At 35.5% G+C, this 26820-nt stretch overlaps 1 protein-coding gene across 5 annotated transcripts in view; it reads left to right on the top strand.

The window, feature by feature from the left end:
* Positions 1-26820, top strand: part of TFEC (transcription factor EC) — an 81623-nt gene that overhangs the window by 40890 nt on the left and 13913 nt on the right. For 4 of the 5 annotated variants that reach the window (XM_051848898.2, XM_017342725.3, XM_070071252.1 and 1 more), the window contains 3 exons: positions 19886-20000; positions 21920-21976; positions 26735-26810. In XM_051848898.2, coding sequence (XP_051704858.2) covers positions 19886-20000; positions 21920-21976; positions 26735-26810 — 248 coding nt within the window. Of the gene's footprint in view, positions 1-7461; positions 7626-19885; positions 20001-21919; positions 21977-26734; positions 26811-26820 lie in introns of those variants that run through there. The other variant, XM_017342727.3, reaches the window with a different exon arrangement.

Here is a 26820-nt window from a genome sequence, read left to right as displayed (position 1 = left end):
AGGAGGTCAATGAGAGAGAAATAAATAACAGCCAGTGATGATAAATAAGAAATTTTCATTGGTTAGCAAGTGATGTTTTCTTCTGAACTTTTGCCAGAATAAGCACAAGCTATCAGATGAATATTAGAAAAGATTTATTGGTGCAGAAAAAAGGTTATACAATATTATTGAAGAAGATTACGGGGTCTGTAGTATACTATTTTCTATTTTGCATATCTATCTGTAATCTATCTTTCCAAACTCAATATACATGTTTATATATATTACATGTATTAAGTTATATATTATGTATAATTATATTACATTAAACATATACACATATATTTAATATGGTATAGAATTTTCTATGAGTTCTTTAATCTTCAGATTGCCCATTGGAATCACAGCATGTAATCAAGCATCTTCATAAGGTCAGGACTATAATTTGGATTATTTTATCATACTAATGGAGGTCAGATTCAGAAGTTCTACACCTTTGTGGAAGAAAAACATATTACTATAATGAAAAATATAAATTTACTTCTGAGCCAATAACCAGAGTTTAAAGATGAACTAAGAAAAGGTAAAACAGGCCTCACCCTGCTTTACAGGTAATAGAAAGACTTCTGTGTTGAAATTAGTACAAATTCTTGGAATAATATCAAGAAGGGGGCATAGTTTATCTCCTGTTTGATTATTGTCATCTCCTCATTGTTCATTTATTTATCACACAAAAAATATTATCTGTAAAAGTACTTACCTGTAGGTACTTTCCACACATTTTGAAGGAATGTTATTTTTTATGTATGGTTCAGGACCTTTTGGAAAACATAGGAAAAACAATATGAGAAATTTTAATTGCTTTGCTACTTCATACATTTCATAAATAAAGGAAACTGTGCCTATAATTTGTGCTGTAGGATACTAATCAGTATATCAATGGGCTAAGAACCAATTTGTGAAAACATCTTTCTTCTTATTATTAATTTCCAAATAGACTATCAGATGGGAGAAGTACCTTTTTCATCCTTTTTCTCGGCAGACAGGACCTCCTCATATGTCATTAAAAGGACTATTATCTGCTAAAGTTCAGATGAGGTTTAAAATCTGAATTTTGTTTCAGTTTTTCTTTCTTTTTTTCAGGATGGAATGCCAGTTCTATCTTTTCTCTTTTCATATTTCAACTAGCATAGATACCTAAAAACTGAATAATTCTCTAGATAAATATGTTATTAATTTTAATTTCTCCCTATTTAACTAAACAGCTTGAGGATACTATTTTAACTAGTATTCAACATCTGGGTTTGAGGAAGTGATATTAATTTTCTGCAATCTTCTCTTTCTTGTATGTTGAACTTATTGCATTGAAACTACATATTGAAACATTCTTTGTCAAATAATGTTAGACAGAGATTGTTTTATAGAGATTATGCAATGGCTTACTTGGTAAAAAAGAATGATAGTGACGCAGACTGTACTTTTTAGAAAGATAAATACTGCTATATAAAGAACTATCTGCTAATGATCAATGACCATTGCTAATTTTAGATATACCCACAAAACTGCACAATTCAATGATTAGGTATTTATTGAATACTTATTATATGTAAAGCTTAATACTCTAGTCACATTACCTGAGGTTCAGATGAGTGAGGCCCAGTTCTCACATCAAGGGACAACACTTCAGTGGTACAACACAGTGAGTGTGTGTGAGATGCAGGGGGAGAGTGTGCATTTTGGTGCTACACCCAACGTGTAATCCAGACATTATATAAATCACTTAACCTGTGCTTTGGTATCTATTTTTATATCATGGACATAATTAAAAATATTGATCTCCAGGACTGTTAATTTATATCTTACTAGATTTCAGGCATGTATTTTAAATGCTGGTCAGAGATTTCCTCTGGAACTTGAATGAAGAGAAACCACGCAAATGTGAGGATTTCGGAAAATGCTTTAGAAAAATATGATCTTTTCTTTTTTCCAAATGAGAAGATGTCTTTCACTAATACACAGTAAATTTTGAAATAGTCAAAGGCCATCGATCCTGTAGTAGTGCATCATTCTCAACGATTTGCTTAACAAAGACAACAAAGTTTGATAAAACACTATATTTGCAGCAAAACTAAAATTTAAACAAATCAAAAACACAGACACAAAAAAGAAAGAGATGAAAGAAAGAGATGCTCTTCAACACACAGGAAGTATAGGTAAGATTTTAAGAGAGGTGTGAAAGCAGAAAAGTAGCAAGAGAAAAACATAGGGCAAAAAGTAAAAAATGGAAACAGAGAGAGACAGAGAGACAGAGAGAGAGAGAAGTAGATGGAGAGAGAAAAAGTCTTGTATAAGCACAGCTAATAGATTATAGGTAGGAAACTCCAAGGGACTTTATTGGTTCATGTAGATAAAAATGAAGACCTGTTAAGATTCAGAAGAACACTTTGGGTACATATGTTAGCCAATGAACCTTTGGTTGCAGGTGGTAGAACCTAACATATGAAGCTTTAGTGTGAAAGGGATTTATTGATTCAAGTCATTTAAAAATGCCTAAGTCATATTGCACGTGGGCCTCTCTCCCTAGGCTTCTGGCTGACTTTATTTTCAGTTGCTGGGCATTTACTCTCCGCCTGTACTGAGCCATGCATACATTTTTTTCCCACCCCAGTTTTTTGTTGTTGTTTGTTTTTAGATAGTCACTTCTTCATGAAGAAGAGAACATTTCTGGTGAATTTAAGCCAATCTTGGTGAGCCCATTTCCTTTGCTGGAAACTTCTTTAAGAATTGGCTTGTGCTGCACTTTTTAAAAACGATTTATTTATTTATTTGAAAGTCAGAGTTAAACAGAGAGAGAAGGAGAGGCAGAGAGAGAGAGAAAGAGAGAGGTCTTCCATCTGCTGGTTCATTCCCTAGTTGACCGCAACAGCCAGAGCTGTGCCGATCCGAAGCCAGGAGCCAGGAGCTTCTTCTAGGTCCCCCATGCAGGTGCAGGGACCCAAGGACTTGGACCATCTTCTACTGCTTTCCCAGGCCACAGCAGAGAGCTGGCTCAGAAGTGGAGCAGCTGGGACATGAACCGGCACCCATATGAGATGCTGGCACTGCAGGCAATGGCTTTACCCTCTACACCACAGCACCTTCCCCAATATATTCTTTCGAAGAAGGAAGTCTCACTTCCTTCACTAGTCATAATTATTGGATTTACTCAAGTTGTTGCTTAAATTCATTTCCTTTACAGATTCATTTATTTATTTTGAAAGTGAGAGTTGCAGAAAGGGGGGGGGGGGGATTGTGCTGCACTTTTAGCATATGGAGCAGGTCACTGAGTGCTGCTAGGAAGTTTTCTTCAGTCTAAGAAAGAGAAGGTTTTTCACCTTTCCATGAAGTTATAAGATAATGTGAGGTATGTAGCAGCTGTAGCCATTTGCAGCCAAAGGTTGAACTCTACTTAGTGTGGGGTTAATCTTACGAGAAAGTAAATTGAAAATAGACCTTTGAAAAATTATGAGTGGGAATAGGAGAGGCAGAAGGAAGAAGGGTGGGTGTGTGGGTGGGAGGAAGGATAGGATGGGAAGAATCCCTATGTTCCTAAATCTGTATATATGAAATACATGACATTTTAATCTTAGATAAAATTTTATAAAAAGAAAGAAAAAAGAGAAAGAAATAGAAAGAAAAAGTGAAGAGAAATGTAAAGAAAGACAATTTATATGTCCCTGGAGAATAATTTTCCTCCTTTATGTTATAAGCTAATTGTGTCAGCGTTTTTTTTTAAAGATTCATTTATTATTTGAAAAGCAGCATTTACAGAGAGAGAGAGAGAGAGAGAGAGAGAGATTGAGCGAGAGAATCTTCTATCCATTGGTTCACTCCTCAAATGGCCACAATGGCTTGAGCTAGTCTGATCTGAAGACATGAACCAGGAGCTTCTTCTGTGTCTCCCAACATGGGTGACAGGGACCCAAGCACTTGGGCCATCTTCTGCAGCTTTCCCAGGTGCATTGGCAGGGAGCTGGATTCGAAGTGGAACAGCTGGGACTCAACCCAGCGCGCATATCGAATGCTGTTATTCCAGGTGGTAGCTGACCTACTACAACACAAGGCTGGCCTGTGGATTTTTTTGGTACTCATAACCAAATATATCCTAATGCATACACATAGTCAATCATTGCAACCAAAGAGAAAGAGAGCTGCTTTTCTCCTTAGTTTCAGAAAAAACCCTGAGATTATTTGTGTTTAAGCAATTTCTGTCACAGATCCAGCCCATCTCTCTGGGTCTTCAGCCCACCCTACCTACTGTGTAGCCCCATGTAGCAAATGACTTAAACTAAAAGCAAGAATCCAGAGGCCCTATTACCCAAATAAATGTGAAGGGGTTCTAGTCAGGCTAAAGTAACACATGTCTGTTTCAGTAAGATTCAAAAATGAGGGTATTTATCAGCAATAGTAATTGTTATCAAATTTTCACCTACTACATGATATGTTTCTAAGTATTTCATATTTTCTCTGGCTATAACACAAGGTCTCAAGGGCAATCTGTTAAGTGTACTGTTGGGCATTTTGAAACTCTTTTGCTGAGACCTGAGCAGAAAAGCTTGGAGATCACTCAGCTATGATTTATCCCAGGACCAAGATCTGAAAGTCACGTAGTTTCTGTTGGTGGGAAAGTTGTTCATGGAAACTGAGGGAGAGGGTGGACTGCTTCTGTTGGTTCTGCAAATTTATCAGCTGAATAAAGTAATTCAAGATTTTTAAAGATCAATTTGCCCGGGCATTTCAGACCCGGAAATGAGTGCTGAGTGATTAGAGACTAGACTCTGAATAATTAAGCTGACGTTATCTCTCTTTTTCTATTTGGTCAAGAGAATTAGCCACCTGTCCAAGCAATTAGTTTTTACTGCAAAACTACAGAAGCTGGACTACAAGGAACCAAAGTGCAAGAAACATTCAGCCCAATGAGTATGTTAACTTCTTTATATATATATCTTGTTAGTACTGGCATTTGGTACTTCTTGACAAAATTCTCATTAATTGAACAACTATTGATTTATATCTCTTCCTCATCAAATAACCAAGATTCCACATTTATTCTCCAATTTTCAGAGGATTTATTTTTCATGATATATTTCAGAGGTAGAAAATATTTGCAGTCAGATTTGAACTTCCTCATTAGTTTTGTAGCAGCAATTCCATTAAATCATCTACATCTGTTTTCATTTTTCTGCTGTATCTATGCTGCTACAATAATATAATTCTCCTAGCTCAGCATTCTAAAGTCAGCCCCACATTTATAACCTGGATCCATTACTTACCTTCCTATGTGCCGATCTATTGAATTGAAATACTGTCTTTATAGTAATTCTTCGTAATATCTATTACAGATCAAACCAAGCCAAACAACTCCATTTCGAGCTCATTTCTTCTCTGGCTTCTATGTTATTACCTGACTCCTGTAGGCAAGAGACACCATTGCCTCCATTTTATCCCTGCTTCTACACTTCTTACCTCTCAGTCTCTTCTGTAGAGGTTTTGTGCTCCGAATTCTAAAAGTCAGTTATTGCAAAGCCAACAGTAATTTCTCCATTCTCATATGACTTGGTTTCTCAGCGGCATTTGACATCAGTGGAACACTTCCTTTTCCTTGAGTTACTGTCTTGGATTAGGCGGCCCTATGTTGTCCAGGTGCTGCACACACCTTGCTGGTTCTTTTTCCTCTAACAGTTGTCAAAAGTCATTGGCCATTTTCTCATATCTATACATATTCTACCAATTGTCTCAACCCATCTGCAGTCAAGACCTCTCCCATGTGTGCCAGACTCCTATCCCATTGCTTGCTTGAAACCTTGCGTGCTTCAAACAGACACCTCATGATTCATATGGCTGAAAAAAAGCATTTGCTTTCCCACTGAAATCTGCTTTGGGCTGCTCTAGAATTTTTTGCTATTCTCTTTTTTACTCCCACACCCATATATATCAGTATGTCTTTCTTTTAGCTTTCAAGACTTCCAGAATTTGTCTCCTCACCATCTTTTTCCATAAAACTCTTTCCTAGGCTAAGATGGTCTCACACTTGCAAACAAACCATAGGCTCTGACTGCTTCCCTACTACTTCTTGCCCCCTTACAGTTCTTCATAAAGCAGCCAGAATGCTCTTCCTAAAGCAATGATCAGACCCTATTTTTCTGAGGTTAACATTTGTTAATTTCATAAGATACTCAGGATAAAAATCTAGGCGCTCTATCACAATTAGAAGTTCTTTGACTTTGAATTCCACAGCCTTCTTCCTGCTCCCTGAACATGACAAGCAGAGCATCGTCTTAAAACCTTTGAACCCCGTTTTGCTGTTGCTGCTTAGAGTAATTTTATCCCGGATCTTTGCATGGTTGCCCTTCATGATTCAGAGCTTCAGCCAACGTCATCTTGTCAGAGAGGCCCTCCACAATTATCCCAGCCAAATGGCCCCCACCATGACTTGCAAAGGCAATATCTTAATTTATACATGTTCTCACACTTATGAATAGAGTACCAACATTAACTTATTCTTACTTTGTTCACCTAGTTATTGTGTGCTCCCATTTTAGGATTATAAACTCCCTGTGTTTCTAACATTCCTTTGTCTCTGGAGCCTAGAACAGGAACCTTTTATTATTTGATTCTTACTACCCAGATCTGTGCCTGGCCCAGCACTGGTGCTCAGGAAATACATACTAAATAAATTACTCTAAAATTCACACATAAATAATTACACATATGATACATTTTACCTTGGAGTACTGTTAATGGAAAAAATGCAGCAGCAGCCAGAATATGACAGTGATAACATTAGCTGACAAGCACTAGGTACTTACTACGTGACGCAGATTTTGAACAATGGCTTTGTGGGGAAATTGCATTCAATCTTTACAACAAACCTGTGAGATTGAGATTATTATGACCTACTATCATTTTATAAGTGAGGAAAGAGGCTTGGAGAAAAGTTCAATAACTTGCCCAACTTCATACATTATGGAACAATAGAAATGGGGCTTGAATCCAGCCCAGAAAGAAACCAAAGGCAACAACCCCACCCCTTGCACTGTGTCAGCAGGTGGGAGAGGGCAGTCACTGCGTAGAAGTGACTGCTGTGGAGGGCTGTGAAAGGCCCTGAGGCCAATGTGAACTCCCACCCCAGCAGAATGATTTTTCAGCCTCTGATTTTAGATGTGTCTCACTATCATTTTCACCCATCTGTCTCAGTTTTACCTCTTTCTTTCTGAGATGTGGTTGTGCACAGTAATTCATTTCGTTTAACATATGTAGGTATTTTTTCATCAGACGTCTGTAAATGCTGGTGGCATTTGGCAATCTAAGTAAACTGTTATAGTTCAAGACCATTCCAGAGACAAGGACTGAGTAAATATTAACAACCCCCATGCTTGGATGGAACTTAAAAGGACTGCATAACACCCATGAGCAAGCTTTTGTCAGTCACAATCTAGACCAGATTAGTCTTAAAGTCCAAGGAAGAACCAAAGTTCACGTTAGTGCAGAGATTTCTGCTCACGTCTCCGGGGATTGTTTGCAAGTTTAAAGAAAAGAAAATGATGAAGGAGAAAGAGAAAACGATTGCTATTGTGCAGGTTATAGAACCTTCGAAGTTAAAACTGGTGAGCAACTGCATTTTGGAATTGTTTCAGTGTTTGGAGATGAAACCACCTTAAGTACTGAATTTAAACTTTATAACTTGTAGGCAATAAAATAAGGTACGTAGAAATTCAGCTTTGAAATGTATAAAAATAATCTTCTAACAAACTTGTTTTCTTACTGCTTTTTAGTGCTCTTTGCTAAAGTTAGAAAATAGTCTATTCAGTTAAAAAAAAAAGTTCCAATAATGTTTTATTGTGACCTTTTTATCAAAAACTTGATGGCTCCACTAGCTGTTTCAGCATTCACATTAATAATTATTGTTATAAATTTAGTACTAAAGAGATCACATGTGCATGTAAATTGTATATCACAAAGTATTTATGAGTTACCATTCTCTGCTGTGCATTTTTTCTTTTCTATTTGTGTTATAAGCTTGCTTGCCAAGGACAAGGGATCTTCCACTCCAACCCAACACATTATTTTTATTCACTCATAATAGAACGAAAATAATAATAACAATAATAACACAGCGGGATTTCTGTGTTCAGTGTTTGCCATTCAAATCCCATGGCTCCGCTTTAGCAAATAAAATAAAGTTAGACAGAGCTCAATAGTGTGCGCCATACAACTGGAAAAATCTGATTTATTGCATCTAAATGAATAAACAGCCAGAAGGAAAGAAAATAAGCTTTCGAATGCCGGTTTTTCCAGTGTGCATGCACTGTGTGGCATGGGCGCCCCTACAGAGCTCCTCTTTATACCTGAAGTTTGTCTTCCTTTTATGTCTGCAGTCATTCTGAGTCTCTTGCTCACTTTTACCATTTGAGAGTCACAATAATTTCTTCACAGGAAAAGCAAAACAGAGGATCCAAACAATTCAAAAACTTTCCTCAGCTTCTCTTAAAACTTGCATTACATATGTTATTTGTTGCACACACAAGTAAGGATTACAGTTTTGTTTTTTTTTTTGATACTTTGTACTGACTATTTGGAAATATAAAATGAGACTATATCTGAGATTTCCTTTCCTTTTCTGTAATTGCAATGATATTGGGAGATTTTATACATTTATTTCCAGAAAATTCTCAGGGTTTCATAAATAATTCATTTTCAGGAACACAGTGAGTATAAACCATGGTTTTCTGTCTCCCGCTGAGTGAATAGAAATGAAGAATAATAAAACAATAAATATAATTAAATTAGGAAATTTAGTGCTCAGTGTATTAGTCCTATAGTGTTTGGATGAACAGAAAAATAATTCAGGCTGCTGCAAGGAAGGTACTGGAGAGGGCTTGGGCTGTAAATGTGCTTTAGAGGGTATGCTGGTTTTTGATACTTACTGAAGGGCTGAGCACAATTGGGGTGCATAAAATATCAATGGGAAAGAATAGAACTGAGAAAAATATTGTCTGATGGCTTCCAGCCCTTTTGAGTATTCAAAACACATGAGATTAAAAGCATTTAGGGCACAGGCCTTTCCTCATTAGAGTGGGTAGTAAAGATTCTTTGTGTCTTAGATAGTCCAGTCTTCTATTTATTTATAAACTATTTGATTTAGAGATAATTAATTCATTCATTGGGATTTTAATTATTTTATATTAAAAGCAAGCATAACACCTACACTATAGACTTATGATACAGATAATTTAAGATACTGCTCTTGGTATTATTATGATATATATTTGGCTTAAAGCCTGGCATATAATAAATATTCAACTATCCAGGATAAACATTATGAAAATGCTTACATTTTATTATTTATAAAATGATTCCCATATATGGGTTCACAGATTCCCCATAGAAACAATCTTCTCTCCCACTGGAGTCTGAAATCTGTTGGTAGAAGCCATATTACATATTATGTATTGTATGTATTAAGCCAATACATATTATGTATTGCATATGTGGTGATAGGAAACTGTTCATAACTTGAGATTAGTGGGATGCACTGCTGAATGGATAAAGCGTGAGCCATAAAATGAGGGTTTGAAAACTAGTACCATTCATGAGTTACGTGAGAGAAAGTTCAGATTTTAGGATTTTGAATTGGGTAGATCAGAAAGAAGCTGTGGTTTAAAAATATGTGTTGGTCATAGAGGGACAGCTGGGAGTTAATTAAGAGGAATGAAGTGATACTAAAAGGAAGGACACAATGTAAGCATTGGGCCTTGAGGATTTTGAGGAATGAAACTAGACAAAAATCATTTAAAATGAAAAATGATTTAAAAGAAAAGAAGTCGGACTGGCACTGTGGTATACTGGGTAAAGCCACCACCTGCAACAACCGGCTTCCCATGTGGGTGCTGGTTCAAGTCCTGGCTACTCCAGTTCCTCTCCAACTACCTGCTAATTACCCGAGAAAAGACATAGAAGATCGCTGGTATATTTGGACCCCTGCCACCCGCCTGGGTGAAGTTCCTGGCTCCTGGGTTAAACCTGGGTCATAGCTGGCTGTTGCGGCAATCTGGGGAGTGAACCAATGGATGAAAATTCTCTGAATCTGTATCACCCTCTCTCTAACTCTGACTTTCAAATAAATAAACATTTCATAAAAAAAGAAAAAATTAATAACTGAATGACAGATCAGATGTAGGCTATGGAGAGGGAAGAAACTAAAACAGTAGGAAAAAAACATATTTAGAATTTAGATCAAATTATTTATGCTGTCCTTAACTATATTTGTCTTGTTGAGGATAAAGAATATACATTTTCAGAGTTCATTAGATATTTTGACAGTAATTCTGGACATAGATTTTATTTTCTCATGTGCTAGTATTCCCTTATGGGAGACCTGGCTTGATTTCCTGACTGTTAGATTTGGCCTGGTCCAGTCCTGGCTATTGTAGGCATTTGGGGAGTGAACCAGCAGATAGACGATTTTTTTCCAAGGCTCTTTCTCTCTCTGCCTTAATAAATAAAGTGTAATTTTAAAAAACAGGTTTTTGGTCAAAGGACAAGAAGATAAGTGGTGGTGGTGGTGGTGGCTGGCCGGCGTTGCAGCTCACTAGGCTAATCCTTTGCCTGCGGTGCCAGCACTCTGGGTTCTAGCCCTGGTTGGGGCGCCGGATTCTGTCCCAGTTGCTCTTCCTCCAGTCCAGCTCTCTGCTGTGGCCCGGGAGGGCAGTGGAGCATGGCCCAAGTGCTTGGGTCCCTGCACCCGCATGGGAGACCAGGAGGAAGCACCTGGCTCCTGGCTCCAGATCGGCGCAGCACGCCGGCCGAAGCAGCCATTTGGGGGGTGAGCCAATGGAAAAGGAAGACCTTTCTCTCTGCCTCTCTCTCTCTCTCACTGTCCATTCTGCCTGTCAAAAAAAAAAAAAAAAAAAAGAAAAAGAAAAAAAAAACTCAATTTTCCAATTTTATGTGTAATCAGATATAGAGAAGCATATGTCATATTACTTAATCATATCAGTATCTTTATACAATAAGACACTTATAGAGTAGAAGATTAAGAGTAAATAAAATTGATGAACATAATCAGAATATCTAAGCCTGAAGAGGTAGAAAAACTTCCTATAAGGAAATAGTTTCTTTTGATAGAATTTGTGTAAGGAAAATATGACAAAATATTACTTGTTTCAAAGAAAAAAATCTATGATATATATGATTTCTGAATAGAATTACTTTCATATAAATATCAATTAAAATCAAATTAAATTTGTTTTAAAACAGAAGACTCTGGTTAGACAGTTTTTAAAAATATTTTGCACCATCCTCAAGTATTGATGTAATTTCTATAATTGCTATCAGAATCGACAGCATTGGCCTTCTCTGCACTTCCTTGTTCGCTATCCTACCGTGCTATGGGCTGGGGAAACATAACACAATTGTTTTGCCATAGCTGTTTTTAACAATAATATCATGCTGTGTGTGACATATTGTAACAAAATTTTCTCTTTATAGTGAGAAAGTGGACTTTATACCGTGAAAATAGCACTTTTTTTCTCTTACATTGTTATCTTGGCAAGAATTTCAAAATTGAATGGCAAAGGAAATGACCTTAAAGGGAGTAATTCTAATATTTTTTCAATTAGGATTATATTTTCCCTAAAGTTTCAGACATATTGTTTATCAAATTAAGGAAGATCCCTTCTATTCCCAATAAACAAACAGTTTTATGATTATTGGGGATTAATTTTTATGCAATGATTTTTCTGAAATTCTTTAGATGAACACAGACTTCTTTTTTATCTTTTAATATAATGAATGCATTTAAGGGAAATCCAACTTGATTCTGGAAAATTCTTTATATTCTCTTGCATTTAAGTTGCTAACAATGAATACTCAGAGACGTGTAACTGGAAAACATTATACTTAATGAAATAAGCCAATCCCAAAAGGACAAATACTATATGTTCTCCCAGATCTGTGGTAACTAATAGAGTATCTAAAAGGCAATCTATAGATGTGAAATTGACGCTTTGAGATGTGATGACTTTGAACAGCCCTTGTCTCCACTGTTAAGGAACAGTTTTTTTTTTTTTTCATACTATTCATTGAACCCTCTACTTTGTGTAGGGTTAATTTTGTGTATATCAAGTTCATTGAAAATAGATCTTAGTAAAAAAAAATAAGAATGAGAAGAGGAGAGGGAGGAGGCAGAAGGGTGGGAGTGTGAGTGGGAGAGAGGTTGGGATAGGAAGAATCACTGTGTTCCTAAATTTGTATATATGAAATGCATGAAGTTTGTATAACTTAAATAAAAGGATTCTAAGTAAAAAATAAATATATAAATAAAATAAGTTGCTCACAATATTTTACTTAAGATTTGTATCAGATTTAAGCCTATCAATTTCCACTGTCATAAAGCCTTTGGTCTTGGTTTCAATGAATTGGGGCATATTCCCTTTTGCCTCTGTCATTTCAAAGAGTTTGGACAAAAGTGGAGTGATATATTTCTTGAAACTATGACACTTTTTCTCATAAAACTATCTAGTCCAGATATTTTTCTTCTGAAGTATGTTTAAGGTTTCTTTTGATTTTTTTCAGTAATCAGTACTGTTCAAGCTATAAATGACTATTTCAGATAGTTTTACTAAATAACATATTTTTTATAAATTTGTGCATTTTTCTAAACATTCAAAATAATTTACAAATTATTGTTGGTAATATATTTTATCATTATTATTTCAATAAAATAATAACATAAAATTTATTGTTTTAACTATTCTCAAGTATATAATTCAGTAGCATGAATTACATTCATAATGTTATACAACCATCACTAGTATTGCTTCCTTAAATTTTTTTCATCATTTCAACTAGAAACTTTATATCCAATTAAGAATAGCTGTCTATTTCTCCTTTCCTAAAGCTGCTGGTAATTTTTATTCTACTTTCTGTTTCTATAACTTCGACTATTCTAGGTACCTCATATGAACGCAATTACATATTATTTGTCCCTTTTTATTTGAATTATTATATTGGCATAATGTTTTCAAGGTTCATTCGTGCTGTACCATGTATCAGAATTTCAATACTTTCCAAAGTAAATAATATTTCATTGCCTGTGTACACCACATTTTATGTATCCATTCACCTGTTAAAGACATTTTTTAATGTTTTGGTTATTATTAATACTGCTGATATGAACACTGGTGTACAATTGTCTACGCGACTACTTTTAATACTTTCGGGAATATACCAATGGTTGAAATTACTGTACATATGCTAATTCTGTACTTTAATTTTTAATAAATTGCTATGTTGTTTTCCACAATGACTGCACAATTTCACATTCCCATCAGCAATGCATTAGTGTGATAACTTCACATTCTTACTAATAATTGCGATCCTCCATTTTCTTCTGTTGATAATAACCATCCCTAGTGACCACTCTTCTACTCTCTTCTTTTATGGGTACATTTACAAAGGAAGTAAAAACAATCAAAAAGATGCTTGCTTTCTCATTCTTACATTTATGGCACCACTATTCATAATAGGTAAGAAATGGAAGTAACTAAGTGTTCAACCACTGATGAAACAGATAAAGAAAGAAGAATGAAATCCTATCATTTGTGGCAACATAGATAGAACTGGAGGACATCACGTTAATGAAATAAGCCAATCACAGAAAGACAAATACTGCATGTTTTCTCTCATATGTGGAAGCGAGCAAAGTTGATTTCACATTGTGGTGTTGGTTTGCATTTTCATAATGACAAATGATGTTGTGGATCTATATATCTTCTTTGGAAAAAATGCCCATTTAGGTCATTTACTCATTTTAAAACCTGAGGTTTTTTGTTTCTTTGTTTTTTGATTTTTTGACATATTTGTTGAGTTGTAGAGGTTTCTTTTTACAGTGGTCTGTACATTAATGTCTTAACAGATATGTAATTTTTTTCAAACCACTTTGCCTTGTGGACTTCCCTTTATATTGCCACTTTATATCTCATTGATTTATGTTCTTATTTTATATGTTCACTTTTAACCTCTTAACTCCTTGAGAACAATGCTTGGTTTGTCTAATAACAAATAATCTATTTTTCTCCCATTATTATTTAAGAATATATATATTTCCTCTAAAACATTTTGGTTACATCATAGATGTTTCATTGGAGGTGTTTTCATTATATTTGATTTATTTTAAAATTCCAATATGATTTCATCTTTATACTTGAGTTATTTAATAGTTCTTTCAAAGTTCCAGATATCTTGATAATAGTGACTGAGAGTTCCTTTTGACTGAGAATACTATCAGTCTTTGTATATGCTCCACAGGAACTTGAGGAAGCTTTATATTCTCTATTTGTACATATAGACGTATACACAAGTTTATTAGATAAACTTTCTATTTTTATGTTTAAATCATTTATAATATTGCTAATTATTGGTATCTGCTTGACTTTGCAAAAATTAGGGCAAATGTGATGAAATCGCCCACTACAACTCTGAATTTACTCATTTCTCTTTGTACTTTTTTTTGACAGGCAGAGTTAGACAGTGAGAGAGAGACAGAGAGAAAGGTCTTCCTTTTCCATTGGTTCACCCCCCAAGTGGCCGCTATGCAGGTGTGTTGCGGCCTGCACTCTGAGCCGATCCAAAGCCAGGAGCCAGGTGCTTCCTCCTGGTCTCCCATGCGGGTGCAGGGCCCAAGGACCTGGGCCATCCTCCACTGCACTCCCGGGCCACTCTCTTTGTACTTTTAAACAGTTATTTTCACAAGTTTAGAGGTTATTTTACTAGGTGAATTCATGCTTATAATTGTTACACCTTCTTAGAAACTTGGATTCTTTTTACTACACAGCAACTCTCTCTACACTAATAATTTTTCTAACTTTAAAGTTCACTTTCTCTGATTCTGATATAGCTACATAAGTTTTCTTATGGCTATAATTTTCTGGCTATATCTTTTTCCACTCTTTAAAAACATATATTTTCACATTGAATGGCAGAGCAAGGTGCATGAGGGAAGGAGATCTTCCACTGATTCATTCCCACATAACGACAAGAACCAAGGCAGGAAGAGCCTGAAGCCAGGAGCCCAGATCTCCATCTGTCTCCCATGTGGACAGCAGGTCCCCAAGCACTTGGGCCATCACCTGCTATCTTCAGGGTGCATTAGCAGAAAGCTGGGATGAAAGTGGAGTTCCTAGGACTCGATCTGGCACTTCAACATGGGATGCTGGTATACTAAGTGTTGACTTAACTCACTGAGTCACAAAGCCCACTCCTCTTTTCCCATTCATTAACCTTCAACCTTTGTTGCATAAGTGTATCTCTTTTTACACTACTTAAATCTACTTAGAGTCTTCTTAATCAGTTGACCCTTTAGCTAGAGAATTTCATCTATTTATGTTGACTATTATTATCAATATCATTTCACCTGCTTCTTTATTTGAATTTATTTGTGTCTCATTTTGAATATTCTCCTTAATACTTTCTTAACACTTCCACATCCTTTGGTTTCTAATTTTCCAATCCAATCATACTGATATTATTTGGAATGTAATTCTGAGTTATGTGGTTATATATTTCACTTGATTTTTATATTAGTTTTCCTACTACCTTTTTATTCCACAATCATTTTTACCACATATCTGATTGGTTTCATTTAATATTATTTTAATTACAGGCTTTAAATGTTTTCTATTATTTAGGTGTAGACCTTGTTAAAAATTATATGCCTAAGACATGTTTTTTATTCATGGTGTTGCATGTAAAAGCTATTTGGTCTGGGTATAAAGCTGTTTTGTGCTTTTTTTCTTTTCATGTTTTTAGAATGCTGATTCATTTTTCCTATTCTTCCTCTGTACATAATCTTTTCTTTCCCTGTATGAGTTTTTAGATCTTTTTTTAAATCATTATGTATTCTTTTTTTAATTTATTTTTTATTTTTATTTTATTTTATTTTTGACAGGCAGAGTGGACAGTGAGAGAGAGAGCGACAGAGAGAAAGGTCTTCCTTTGCCGTTGACTCACCCTCCAATGACCACCGTGGCCGGTGCGCTGCTGCCGGCGCACCGCACTGATCTGATGGCAGGAGCCAGGTACTTATCCTGGTCTCCCATGGGGTGCAGGGCCCAAGCACTTGGGCCATCCTCCACTGCACTCCCTGGCCACAGCAGAGAGCTGGCCTGGAAGAGGGGCAACCAGGACAGAATCCGGCGCCCCGACCAGGACTAGAACCCGGTGTGCCGGCGCTGCAAGGCGGAGGATTAGCCTAGTGAGCCAAGGCGCTGGCCTCATTATGTATTCTTAAACTTCCTTATTACATGTCCGAGTGCAGTTTTTTCTTCTTTGGCTTTCTCTAGGTACTTTTGTTTTTAAGGTAAAATAATGAAAATATAAATGAAATACTATAGCATTTTATTTATTGTTAATTCCTGGAAGAGTGTCCCTATTATTTCTTTTTTAAAAGATTTTATGTTATTTATTTGATAGGTAGAGTTACGAATAGAAAGAGGGAGAGACAGTGAAAAAGGTCTTCCATCTGCTGGTTCACTCCCCGAATGGCCACAATGGCCAGAGCTGGTTGGATCTGAAGCCAGGAGCCAGGAACTTCTTCCAGGTTCCCATGCAGGTACAAGGGCCAAGCACTTGGGCCATCTTCTACTGCTTTTCCAGACCATAAACAGAGAGCTGGATTAGAAGAGGAGCAGCCAGGATACAAACTGGCACCCAATGGGATGCTGGCATGGAAGGCAGAGGCTTAGCCTACTAGGCCACAGCGCCCTCCCCCACCCCCGCCATTATTATTTCTTAAACATTTACTTTTTACAGTTTTGTTTTTCTCTCTATGACAGTAGTTTATATTCTCCAAAGTTTTAGATTTTTTTCTTTCTTCTATTTCTTGATCTTTTTTTCCCTTCCTTTGGAGGGTTAATAGTAATCTGGTTTCATATTTTATTAATGATTTTATATCTTTCTTAGTTCTCCAATATGCTTTTTTTTAACTTCCTATTTCTACTTCACTACTTTGGTCATTATTATGTTAACTTGTCATTATTTTTATTATAAATTATTTCAGATCCTTCATTTGTTTCATTTAGACTAATTTAAGAAAGTTTGTTTCATCTGTTAGGTTTTTGAGTTACTTTGTGATACTATTTCTTGTGCTACATATTGTTTTATCATTGAAATAGTCATTTTCCTCAAATGTTTTGATATTGTGACCCATGAGCTCATTTTCTGGAGATGACAGGATGTATGTAGGAAAGCCACCTCCAGTCCTTTTCAGTACAGTGATCTTAATACTGGAAATATGAATAAAATCTAGGATAGAGAGCCTCAGATACCTGAATATCATTCTCAGTCATACCTTACTTGCAAGCAACTTCTCAGAGCAGAAGTTCACTTTTTCTACTAGGAAGAAGTAAAGTCTTATAGGAAGTTGTTCTTCAACTTGTTGAGCAGATTTTATAGTAAATTATTTTATGTCTTTAAAATTTGTGATGGCTGTAATTAATATAATGTCAAATGTACATCTAGCATCAGGTCAAAGGTTTTGCTTTACAGAGAAAGCAATCTGTTTTTAAACCAGAATAAACATTTCTTCACAAAATATCTATTTATCCAATTGCCTAGTGTTCTAGAAATTAAGACTTAGACTTTATTTCCTAAGCAAAATAGCTTTGACAAATGTAGATACAAATTTACTAAGCTCTTTCAAATGTATATGGAATCTTTAAATTTTTACCAACATGGAATTCTTACATGTTTTAATGGAGAAAATGCACTTTAGAGTACATGAAGTGTATTACGTACTTTGAAATTGAAACCCAATTGTCTAATGATATTCAAAAATGATTAGCCATTTACATGAAATAGAATAGTACCTAAAGCATAAAATTAAATAGGATATTAATCACTCTGCTTTAGGGCATAAATTAGACAATAACCAAGGTCAGGAGAAGATGTAATATAGTCAAGTAGGATTAGCTTCATTATCAGAATTCCAGCCCCATTTCTAAGGAATAATGCATTGGGTACTATCTAACCAGGTAGAATGGACCCAAAGAATGGCTACAGTTAGAAATCCCTCACTTTTTGTTACAGTGTATATGTAACATGTCTTGCTTTCTTTAACATTTCTGCAATTTGCCATTTCTACATTGAAATTCGCCTGGATTCAAGCTCTTCAGAGGATGAGTACCCTTTTTTCAAACCCTTTCTGCCTCATTCTGTGCCTTTCTGTGCAGTGTGTCCATTACGTTTCTCAAAGGCACTGTGGAAATGTACAAGTCAGGCTCATGATGCCGCAGGTCAGAACCAACAAGTTCTCAAAAATGATTTCAGAAGATCCGTAATTTTATAAATATGACTAAATGACTCACTTATTAGGGCAAGATCTGCTTTTTGGATTTCTTCCTAATGGTATTTATCTGATACCAGAACACATCATTCTTCTAACTGGATCATCTTTGTCTCTATTTTGTAGGTAAGGAAATGGAAAAGGAATAAATACTGACCTAAGTAGCTCTCTTCCAAGATCCGTAAAGTAAAAATACATTTTAAAGCAGTGAATTTATATAAAATTAATGTATGAGCCCTATTAAAGATAATAAGGAAAAAAATAATGTATAAAAATACATCAGAGTAGCAGTGCAATCTAGACTGTCTTAATGACATGATAAAAACTTATATGTTAGGGGATTTCAATTATGTTTTCATAATTCTTCCATAGAAATATAAAAAATTTACTACATATACTGTAATGATTTATCTCAAAAACTAATTTTGGTCCTAACATATCTTTTATTTATAGATATTTCTAGCCTACTTTTCTAAGTTTTAAAAAGTTCTCTCAAGTTGAATTGAAGTCATGCAAAAAGTGGGAATGTGGAGTTATATTCTCCATAATAATCTTGTATGACTTGGTTTGATTATGTGTATTGCTCCTTATCCTTGAGGAAAGAAAAAAATTACTTCTTATTCAACTCTTGGTTAACTGCCCAGAAATAGAATAAAGATACTTAGAATGGAAATGTTTTAGAATTATAAATCCTACATGGCAAATGAAGCTTATTCTGGAATAATGAATATTAAGTTGAAATATGAATATTATTTAAGTTTAATTTTCTTCAGAGATCAAATCAATAAGCACATTTTGAATAGTGAATAGTTGTAATTTTGAATTGTATTAAGAAACTTAGCTTTTCTGAAAAATTGCTCCCAAGAAGCACTTCAAGAGTAGCAGTGTTGCTGTAATTGGATATACCCGGTTCACTAGAGGCAAAAGTAGTTTTAGACTACTTCTGGTCACCAGCTGGGATATTTATAATAATCTAGAACATTAAGTGTACAGTGAGAAAAAGTATGCCTTCCAGGGAGTAGAGGGTGTCTCATCTAATTAACAGTGTAAAACACCTCTTGACTTTGAGTTACTGGTAGCACTAACGGTATTAAGAAGGTTCCCAAAATGTTCAACCATTAAACTTAATTTGTGCTACAGGATGAACTTTCAGCTTTGCTAAGATGTGTATTGATTTTTGTCCAGCATGATGTTTTTAATTGTATTCATTTATAACTATGACATATGCTGCCTCAAATTTCTATAACTTTGCAAATATTAATCAGAATTTTCCTTCATGCCTGAACTGATTTCTCTTTTTCTTAAATACAAATGGTTTTTCCCCCCCAGCATATCTTCTCCACAAGCATTTCACAATGCATTTTCAAATAGTCAATGAATACTTACCTCTTATTTAAAAAATGACAATATTGTATATTACAAATTATTAACAAGCTGACAAATTCTAAATGGAGAATTTATTCAAATAAATAAATTAGAATGCACAAAAGGTTTAATTGTTTTTTCATCCCTTTTCCTCTAAAGTTATCTGAAAGAATTTTGGATGTATACAGCGACGAGCAGGGACCTTCACCAGTTAATATGGGGCTTACAAGTGCTTCCTGCCCAAGCAGTCTACCAATGAAAAGAGAAATTACAGGTAATGTTGCTTTCATAATGCTTTTATAATTTTATTATTCTTATTAACTAAAGTCAATATATGAATGTCATACATTATAATGCTAAGTGAAAATTTAAAAAATACTATCAAAATAGTTTAAAAGGGATACATTAAAAGAGTAATTTGTCATTGATTTTTTTAATTGAGAGATAGAGAAAGAAAGAGCTTCCATCTGCTAGTCCATTGCCCAAATGCCCACAATGACTTGAGCTGAGCCATGAACCAACTACTTGATTCATTATCACTGCATCCAACGTTTCCCATTGGTGTGAAGTTGGATTCAGGAGCTGTAGGTGTGAATTGAACCCAAGCACTCTGATATGGTTAACATAGTTGCAAAATGATATAATAAATTTTGGAAACCAACCTATTCTTTATATGAGTAATTTTATATAAAAAGTCATATTTCCCATATTAGTTTGTTTTATAGGTTCACAAAACACATTCAGCTTTCTTAATTGAGAAAGAATCCTCAAATTTCGTAGTTCATTTCAAAATTGTCATAAAGTAATTATAAGGACATGGGGGTGAAAAGATCAAAGGTTAGAGGAATTATTTTCCCAAGGTTACATAGCTGATGAAACACGGAAATGGATCAACGTAAGGATTTTCTGATTTACAAGTCCAGTGTTAGTTCCTTTACACAAATAATTTATAATTACTTGAAATTTCTCTATCAAATTTTCAATGTGGAGCTTAAAAACTATCTTTAATAATTTTACACAGTTAATAGTAACATTTAGAATAAATACAGTATGGCTATTCTTATATATTAATTTAAAAACTCAAAAATGTATTTGCATTCAAATTATTCAAGCTAAAATCAATATTTTAAATCAACATAAACAATTATATGTCATTGTTTGCTTTTAAAGCTATAACAGAAGAGCACTGTGTCAATTATCTGTTGCTATGTAACAACAAATTATCCCTCAAACTTAGCAGCTTGAGAACAACAAACATTTATTGTCTCATCCAATCTCTGAGGGTCAGGAATCCAGAAATGTCTGAGCAAACTGGTGCTGATTTACAATCTCTTACGAGGTTGTAGTTGGGACATCCACTCTTTGACTGAGGCTGGGAAATGTACTCCCAGAGTAGTTACCTTGCAGGTTGTACAAGTTAGTGCTTCTGGTTGGCAAATAGTCCTTATTCTTCACATTGTGGACCTCTCTCTAGGGTTGCTTAAGTGGCTTCATGACATGGCAACTGGTGATCCAAGAGACACTGAGGTAGAACCTGATCATGTCTTCTCTGATCTAGCCTTGAAAGCCACGCTGATTATTTCTACAACACTCTATTGGTTTCACACATCAGCACTATTCAATGCAGGAGAGAAGTACTAAGGGTATGAATACCATATAAAAATCATTGGAGGCTACGTTGGAGGGTAATGACCACAAATGCAGCCCTAGAACGCATAGAGGAAAGTACCATTTATTCGAAAAAGTATGGAGTAGATTAATATGAATATCTGAGAAATGAAGTGAATTCCAACTTTTGCTATAAAGAAATCATAAATATTGAAGAATTTAGGTTGGAATAATGTCTTTCAAAATCTGAAAAATCTAAACAGCTTAATATTTTCTTTGCATTGTACCTCTTTTAATTGTCCCAATGATTACCAGGTGGGTACGATATTATATTCATTTTATGGATGGGAGCCTAATGCAGAGAAATGTGATAATTAGATCACATGGCTGTTAAAGGAGACCAGAGACTTCCTGCCATTGCTTTTTACTAAAGAGTACTCTGTTCCAATTTCCCAAATATTTTGATTATTGCATAATTTTGGAGTAAGTAATACTGCATTTTCATCTAGTATTTCTGAATCATGTTGCCTGGAGGGGTTTTAAGGTAAGACTAAACACTGTTTCAATTATTTTTCTTTTGATCAGAAACTGACACTAAAACATTGGCAAAAGAGAGACAAAAAAAGGATAATCACAACCTCAGTGAGTATATTTTGCTCTTTTTCAAACAAAATTGATCAGTGTAGAAGGAAATGCATAGAGTTTTAAGTGTTTGGTCTTTTATTATCCAGCCACAAATATTTTGAGGTCAAATGACCAATTGTGAGTGCTCACAACTTAAGCTATTTTGGGAAATGTAGACAATGTAGACTCTCAGAAAAGCTATGTATTTTCACAAAGGGCAATGCTTCAAATTCTCCCCCAATCATTCACTTTCAGGGCGTCTGAATAAGACCGAGGAGAATACATTAGGTTCCAGTTGGTCTGTGTGGCGAATCATTGACTTGAAGGTTTAAAGAGATAGCACATGCTATTTAAGTATAAGAAAACAATCCCAGGGTCTTACTTCTCTGTGTCTACCTGCATTTCCCTTCCGAAGGATATGTTATCTGAAACTCATTGCTCATGCCATACTGCTGAATTCCAGCTCTGCAAAGAAAAGGGCCCTCATGCCTTCCAAAGGGGCAGTGTGCCTCTGATAATGGGTCACATGAGATGGAGAAATGCAGACAAGAGAAGTAGATTAGCAGCAGGGCTGAGTTTTAGAGTTTGGTTGTGACTAAAGCACTAAACTATCTCAAATAAGCTTAAGTGAGTAGGTGAGACTTTTTTTTTTTTTCTGGGAGGAAAATAAAAAACAAGAGAGAATAAAATCGAATTTTAAGGAAGTTTCGAAACTATAAACTAATCAGTATTTTTCCTACACACAATGAACTGATACTGATTGTACAAGTTCCTGTGAAAGCTATCTTTGTCCCTAGTACACCTGCATGCATTCAGAGAGTGATGAGAGAATAAGTCACCTGTGGTTGTAACTGTCCTTAGGCAAATGATGCGATTCCCACAGTCCTTAATGTCAGAGAGAGTAACTTGGATCCACAATCTGAGAGAAGTAGAATATGAGTGGGAAGACCTGATAGTTAACAGAAGGAATTTGTATATCAAGGAGTTATGATCTCCTCTCTTCTAAACTTGTTAACAGTCACGGTCCTTGCAACTACCCCCTCTTAATGGCTGCATCTTAAACAGCATGTCATTCAATGTAGAGTTTAAGTGTCCTGTTATGTCCAAATGTTTTTAATCTAGATTCATTTGCCAAATCATCTTATAAGAAAAATCAACACTCAGAGAATTAATATAGTAAATATTAAATATTAACTCCACGACATGCCTTAAAACTTATAAGGATCATGTCAAAAAAAGGAAGAAGACCCACTTACCAGATATCTAAATATGTAAAAATTTTAAATCAAGATATAAAGGGCTGGTTAAGTATATTCCATTCTTCCTAAAGATTAGAAGTCCAGATATGAATTTAAGAATCCTCATACAGTAATTGGTAAGATATGGAATCAAACTAGATGCCCATCAACAGATGAATGGATACAGGAAAGGTAGCACACAATGTATTATTTAGCCATAAAAAAAAGAATGAGATCCTATTATTTGCAGCAACATGTATAATAGTGAAAGACACTATGTTAAGTAAAATAACATTCTCTATAAAGTGCATTAAATAATAAACTGTGAGGAAGTATTATAGGACTAAAATGGTCCTCTTTTGATGTAAAAATGGTGAACACTTGTCGCTCCCCCTCTTCGTGGAGGAACGACACAGGACCCTGCGCTGTTCTTTCGTCTGCTCGGCCCTCCCCGGGTTTGCTGCTGGTTCTTCCCGGGTTGGCTACTATCCCTTCCACCTCCGTGGAAGGGCAGTTCCCCCTGGCCACATTCCCCACTTCCGCAGGGGAGCGGCACACCGCCGGCCGGCTCTCTGGGGGCTGCACAGGTGTTCCCCTTAGATGTTCCTGGTGCATGCCGTCTCTCTCCTCCTTTATAGTCCTCCTCCGCCAATCCCAACTCGGCTGCCCACACGCCGAGTACGCTGCTCTCCTCCAATCAGGAGCAAGTCCTACTGTTTATTGGTTGAACTGGAGGCAGCTGGGTAGAAGCTGTTTTCTCCTCTCCCAGCACCATATTGTGGGAGAGCAGGTGCATAGAATAAGTCTTAATTTGAGTAACTTAGTCTAGTCCGGGTTGCTCCCCACAAACACTCTTTACGGCTGTTCATCACTTGATATTTATTTATCTTAAGATTTATTTATTTATTTTAAAGAGTTACAGAGAGAGAGGAAGCAACACAGAGATCTTCAGTCCATAGTTTCATTCCCCAGATGGCCACAACAGCCACGGCTGAACTAAACCAACTAAAATCAGGAGCCAGTAGCTTCTTTCAGGTCTCTCACATGGGTGGCAGGGGCCCAAGCACTTGGGCCACCTTCCATTGATTTTCTTAGGTCATTAGCAAGGAGCTGGGTTGGAAGTGGAGCAGTCTGGACCCGAACCAGTGCCCAAATAGGATGCGGTGTCATAGGTGGTGGCTTTACCTCCTAAACCACAATGTCAGAACCCATCATGTAATATTTAAGTCTGATATATTATATAGGAGCTAATTTTTGTGAATACATAATCATTAATAAATTCTCACTGTAAAACATATATTTCTGTCAGCTTTGCCTTTGTTTCCTTTCTTTTCAGTGATTTGTGTGATGTGGTTTAGATGTTTTTAAATCATGTGAATAGGGAAAATAGCATTGTTGAAGAGGAAAAGCAAACTCTTTCAAGAATCAGTAGTATTCCAATTTTAGAGAGCATCCCAAAGTACTATTCCAGAAGGTCTAATCCATTTGTAAAAACTTGCTTTGTAGAGGCCAATAATATTCTTTGATAATGTTCCTTATTTTCAGTAGCAGATCTTAATTCTCAGCTATGCACTCTTTAAGTATTTCCCAATTTTTTCTTCATGGTTTTTTTTTTTCCCCTTCATTTCCCTTGAAATATTTAAATGTATTATCTATTAAAAATATTGTATACAAGTATATGTTGTGGTTCTTGATTAGGAATAGAGAATAAACAACTGAACTTAGAGAAGAACCAAACAGGAAATTCAACATTTATTGAACATTTCTTACATGCACAAAATTGCTATAAGTGAGGAATGCATACAAGTGGAAACAGAAAATTATCTCTGATAAGAACCTATAATACTAATTCTCAAAGAGTAAACTCTACACATACAGTATCAGCATCACCTTAGAACCTGTCAGAAATGAAAATTCTTAGATCCCACCACATATCTATTAATATTTGAATGTCTAGGTCTGGAGTATGAATCTATTTTTTTTTCAAATTTTTTTTAACTTTTATTTAATGAATATAAATTTCCAAAGTACGACTTATGGATTACAATGGCTCCCCCCCCATACCGTCCCTCCCACCCACAACCCTCCCCTTTCCCACTCCCTCTCCCCTTCCATTCACATCAAGATTCATTTTCAATTATCTTAATATACAGAAGATCAGCTTAGTATACATTATGTAAGGATTTCAACACTTTGCTCCCACACAGAAACATAAAGTGAAAAATAATAGATGATTTTTTTTTCTAAATGATGATGAAATCAGATCAGACCTATTGTCATGTTTAATCCCAGTGAGAGTCAAGTTGAGAATTGATAATTTCTTTTTTTTTTACAGAAGATCAGTTTAGTATGCATTAAGTAAAGATTTCAACAGTTTGCACCCCCATAGAAACACAAAGTGAAATATATTGTTTGAGTACTCGTTATAGCATTAAATCTCAATGCACAGCACATTAAGGACAGAGGTCCTACATGAGGAGTAAGTGCACAGTGACTCCTGTTGTTGACTTTACCAATTGACATTCCTGTCTAGGGCATCAGTAATCTCCCTATGCTCCAGTCATGAGTTTCCAAGGCTATGGAAGCCCTCTGAGTTCTCCGACTCTTATCTTGTTTAGACAAGGCCATAGTCAAAGTGGAGGTTCTCTCCTCCCTTCAGAGAAAGGTACCTCCTTCTTTGATGACCTGTTCATTTCACTGGGATCTCACTCACAGAGATCTTTTGCCAGAGTGTCTTGGCTTTCCATGCCTGAAATACTCTCATGGGCTTTTCAGCCAGATCCGAATGCCTTTAGGGCTGATTCTGAGGCCAGAGTGCTGTTTAGGACATCTGCCATTCTATGAGTCTGCTGAGTATATGAATCTATTTTAACAATCATTCCAGGTGTATTTGACACATGCCTAAGTTTGAAAACAACTAATCTCTGTATTATTGAAAATGTCAAATTACAAAAATATATTTTTAATCTAATTAATGTATTTTATTTAGTGCCTACAGTATGACAAGCTCTCTGGTGATATATAAATGAGTAAGATTGTCCATGTCCTCAAGGAGCTCAGAGTCTTTGTGCTATGTACTATGTCCATGTACTATGTGCTAAACAATGTGTTAGGCTTTGAGGAGAATATATAAGAAAAGTGAAAGATAGTGCATGACCTCAAAGGATTACAACCCTGATGGACTAATAAACTGTACATGTGTGAAAGTCAAACAGCATAAACAAATACACACAAAACACACACAATATATATACATACATATTTCAGCATGAACAAAATTATAGCATTTCACTGAATGAAAAATGTTTTGATAAAATGTTTACAAAATATTATAAATCATATTTACAATTCTAATATAATTTTTACTTTTAGAAAAAATACTTCTGAATTTTTATTTATGGTTAGGAAGCACCATCTTTTGTCTAAATGGAAATTTTTCTCACCCACTGTTTTCAAAAGATTAATAAGAAAGTGTACAGCTGACCAAAAGTGAACTGTATTTTAATGAGATTAATCAATAATATCTCTTCTTTACTAGTTGAAAGAAGAAGAAGGTATAATATTAATTACCGAATCAAGGAGCTTGGCACTCTTATTCCAAAGTCTAATGATCCGTGAGTTCAA

The sequence above is a fragment of the Oryctolagus cuniculus genome, chromosome 3 (genome assembly GCF_964237555.1).
Source record: "Oryctolagus cuniculus chromosome 3, mOryCun1.1, whole genome shotgun sequence".
Classification (NCBI taxonomy): Eukaryota; Metazoa; Chordata; class Mammalia; order Lagomorpha; family Leporidae; genus Oryctolagus; species Oryctolagus cuniculus.
The sequence above is the reverse complement of the archived record's forward strand: the minus strand, read 5'-3'. Positions and strand labels throughout refer to the sequence as shown.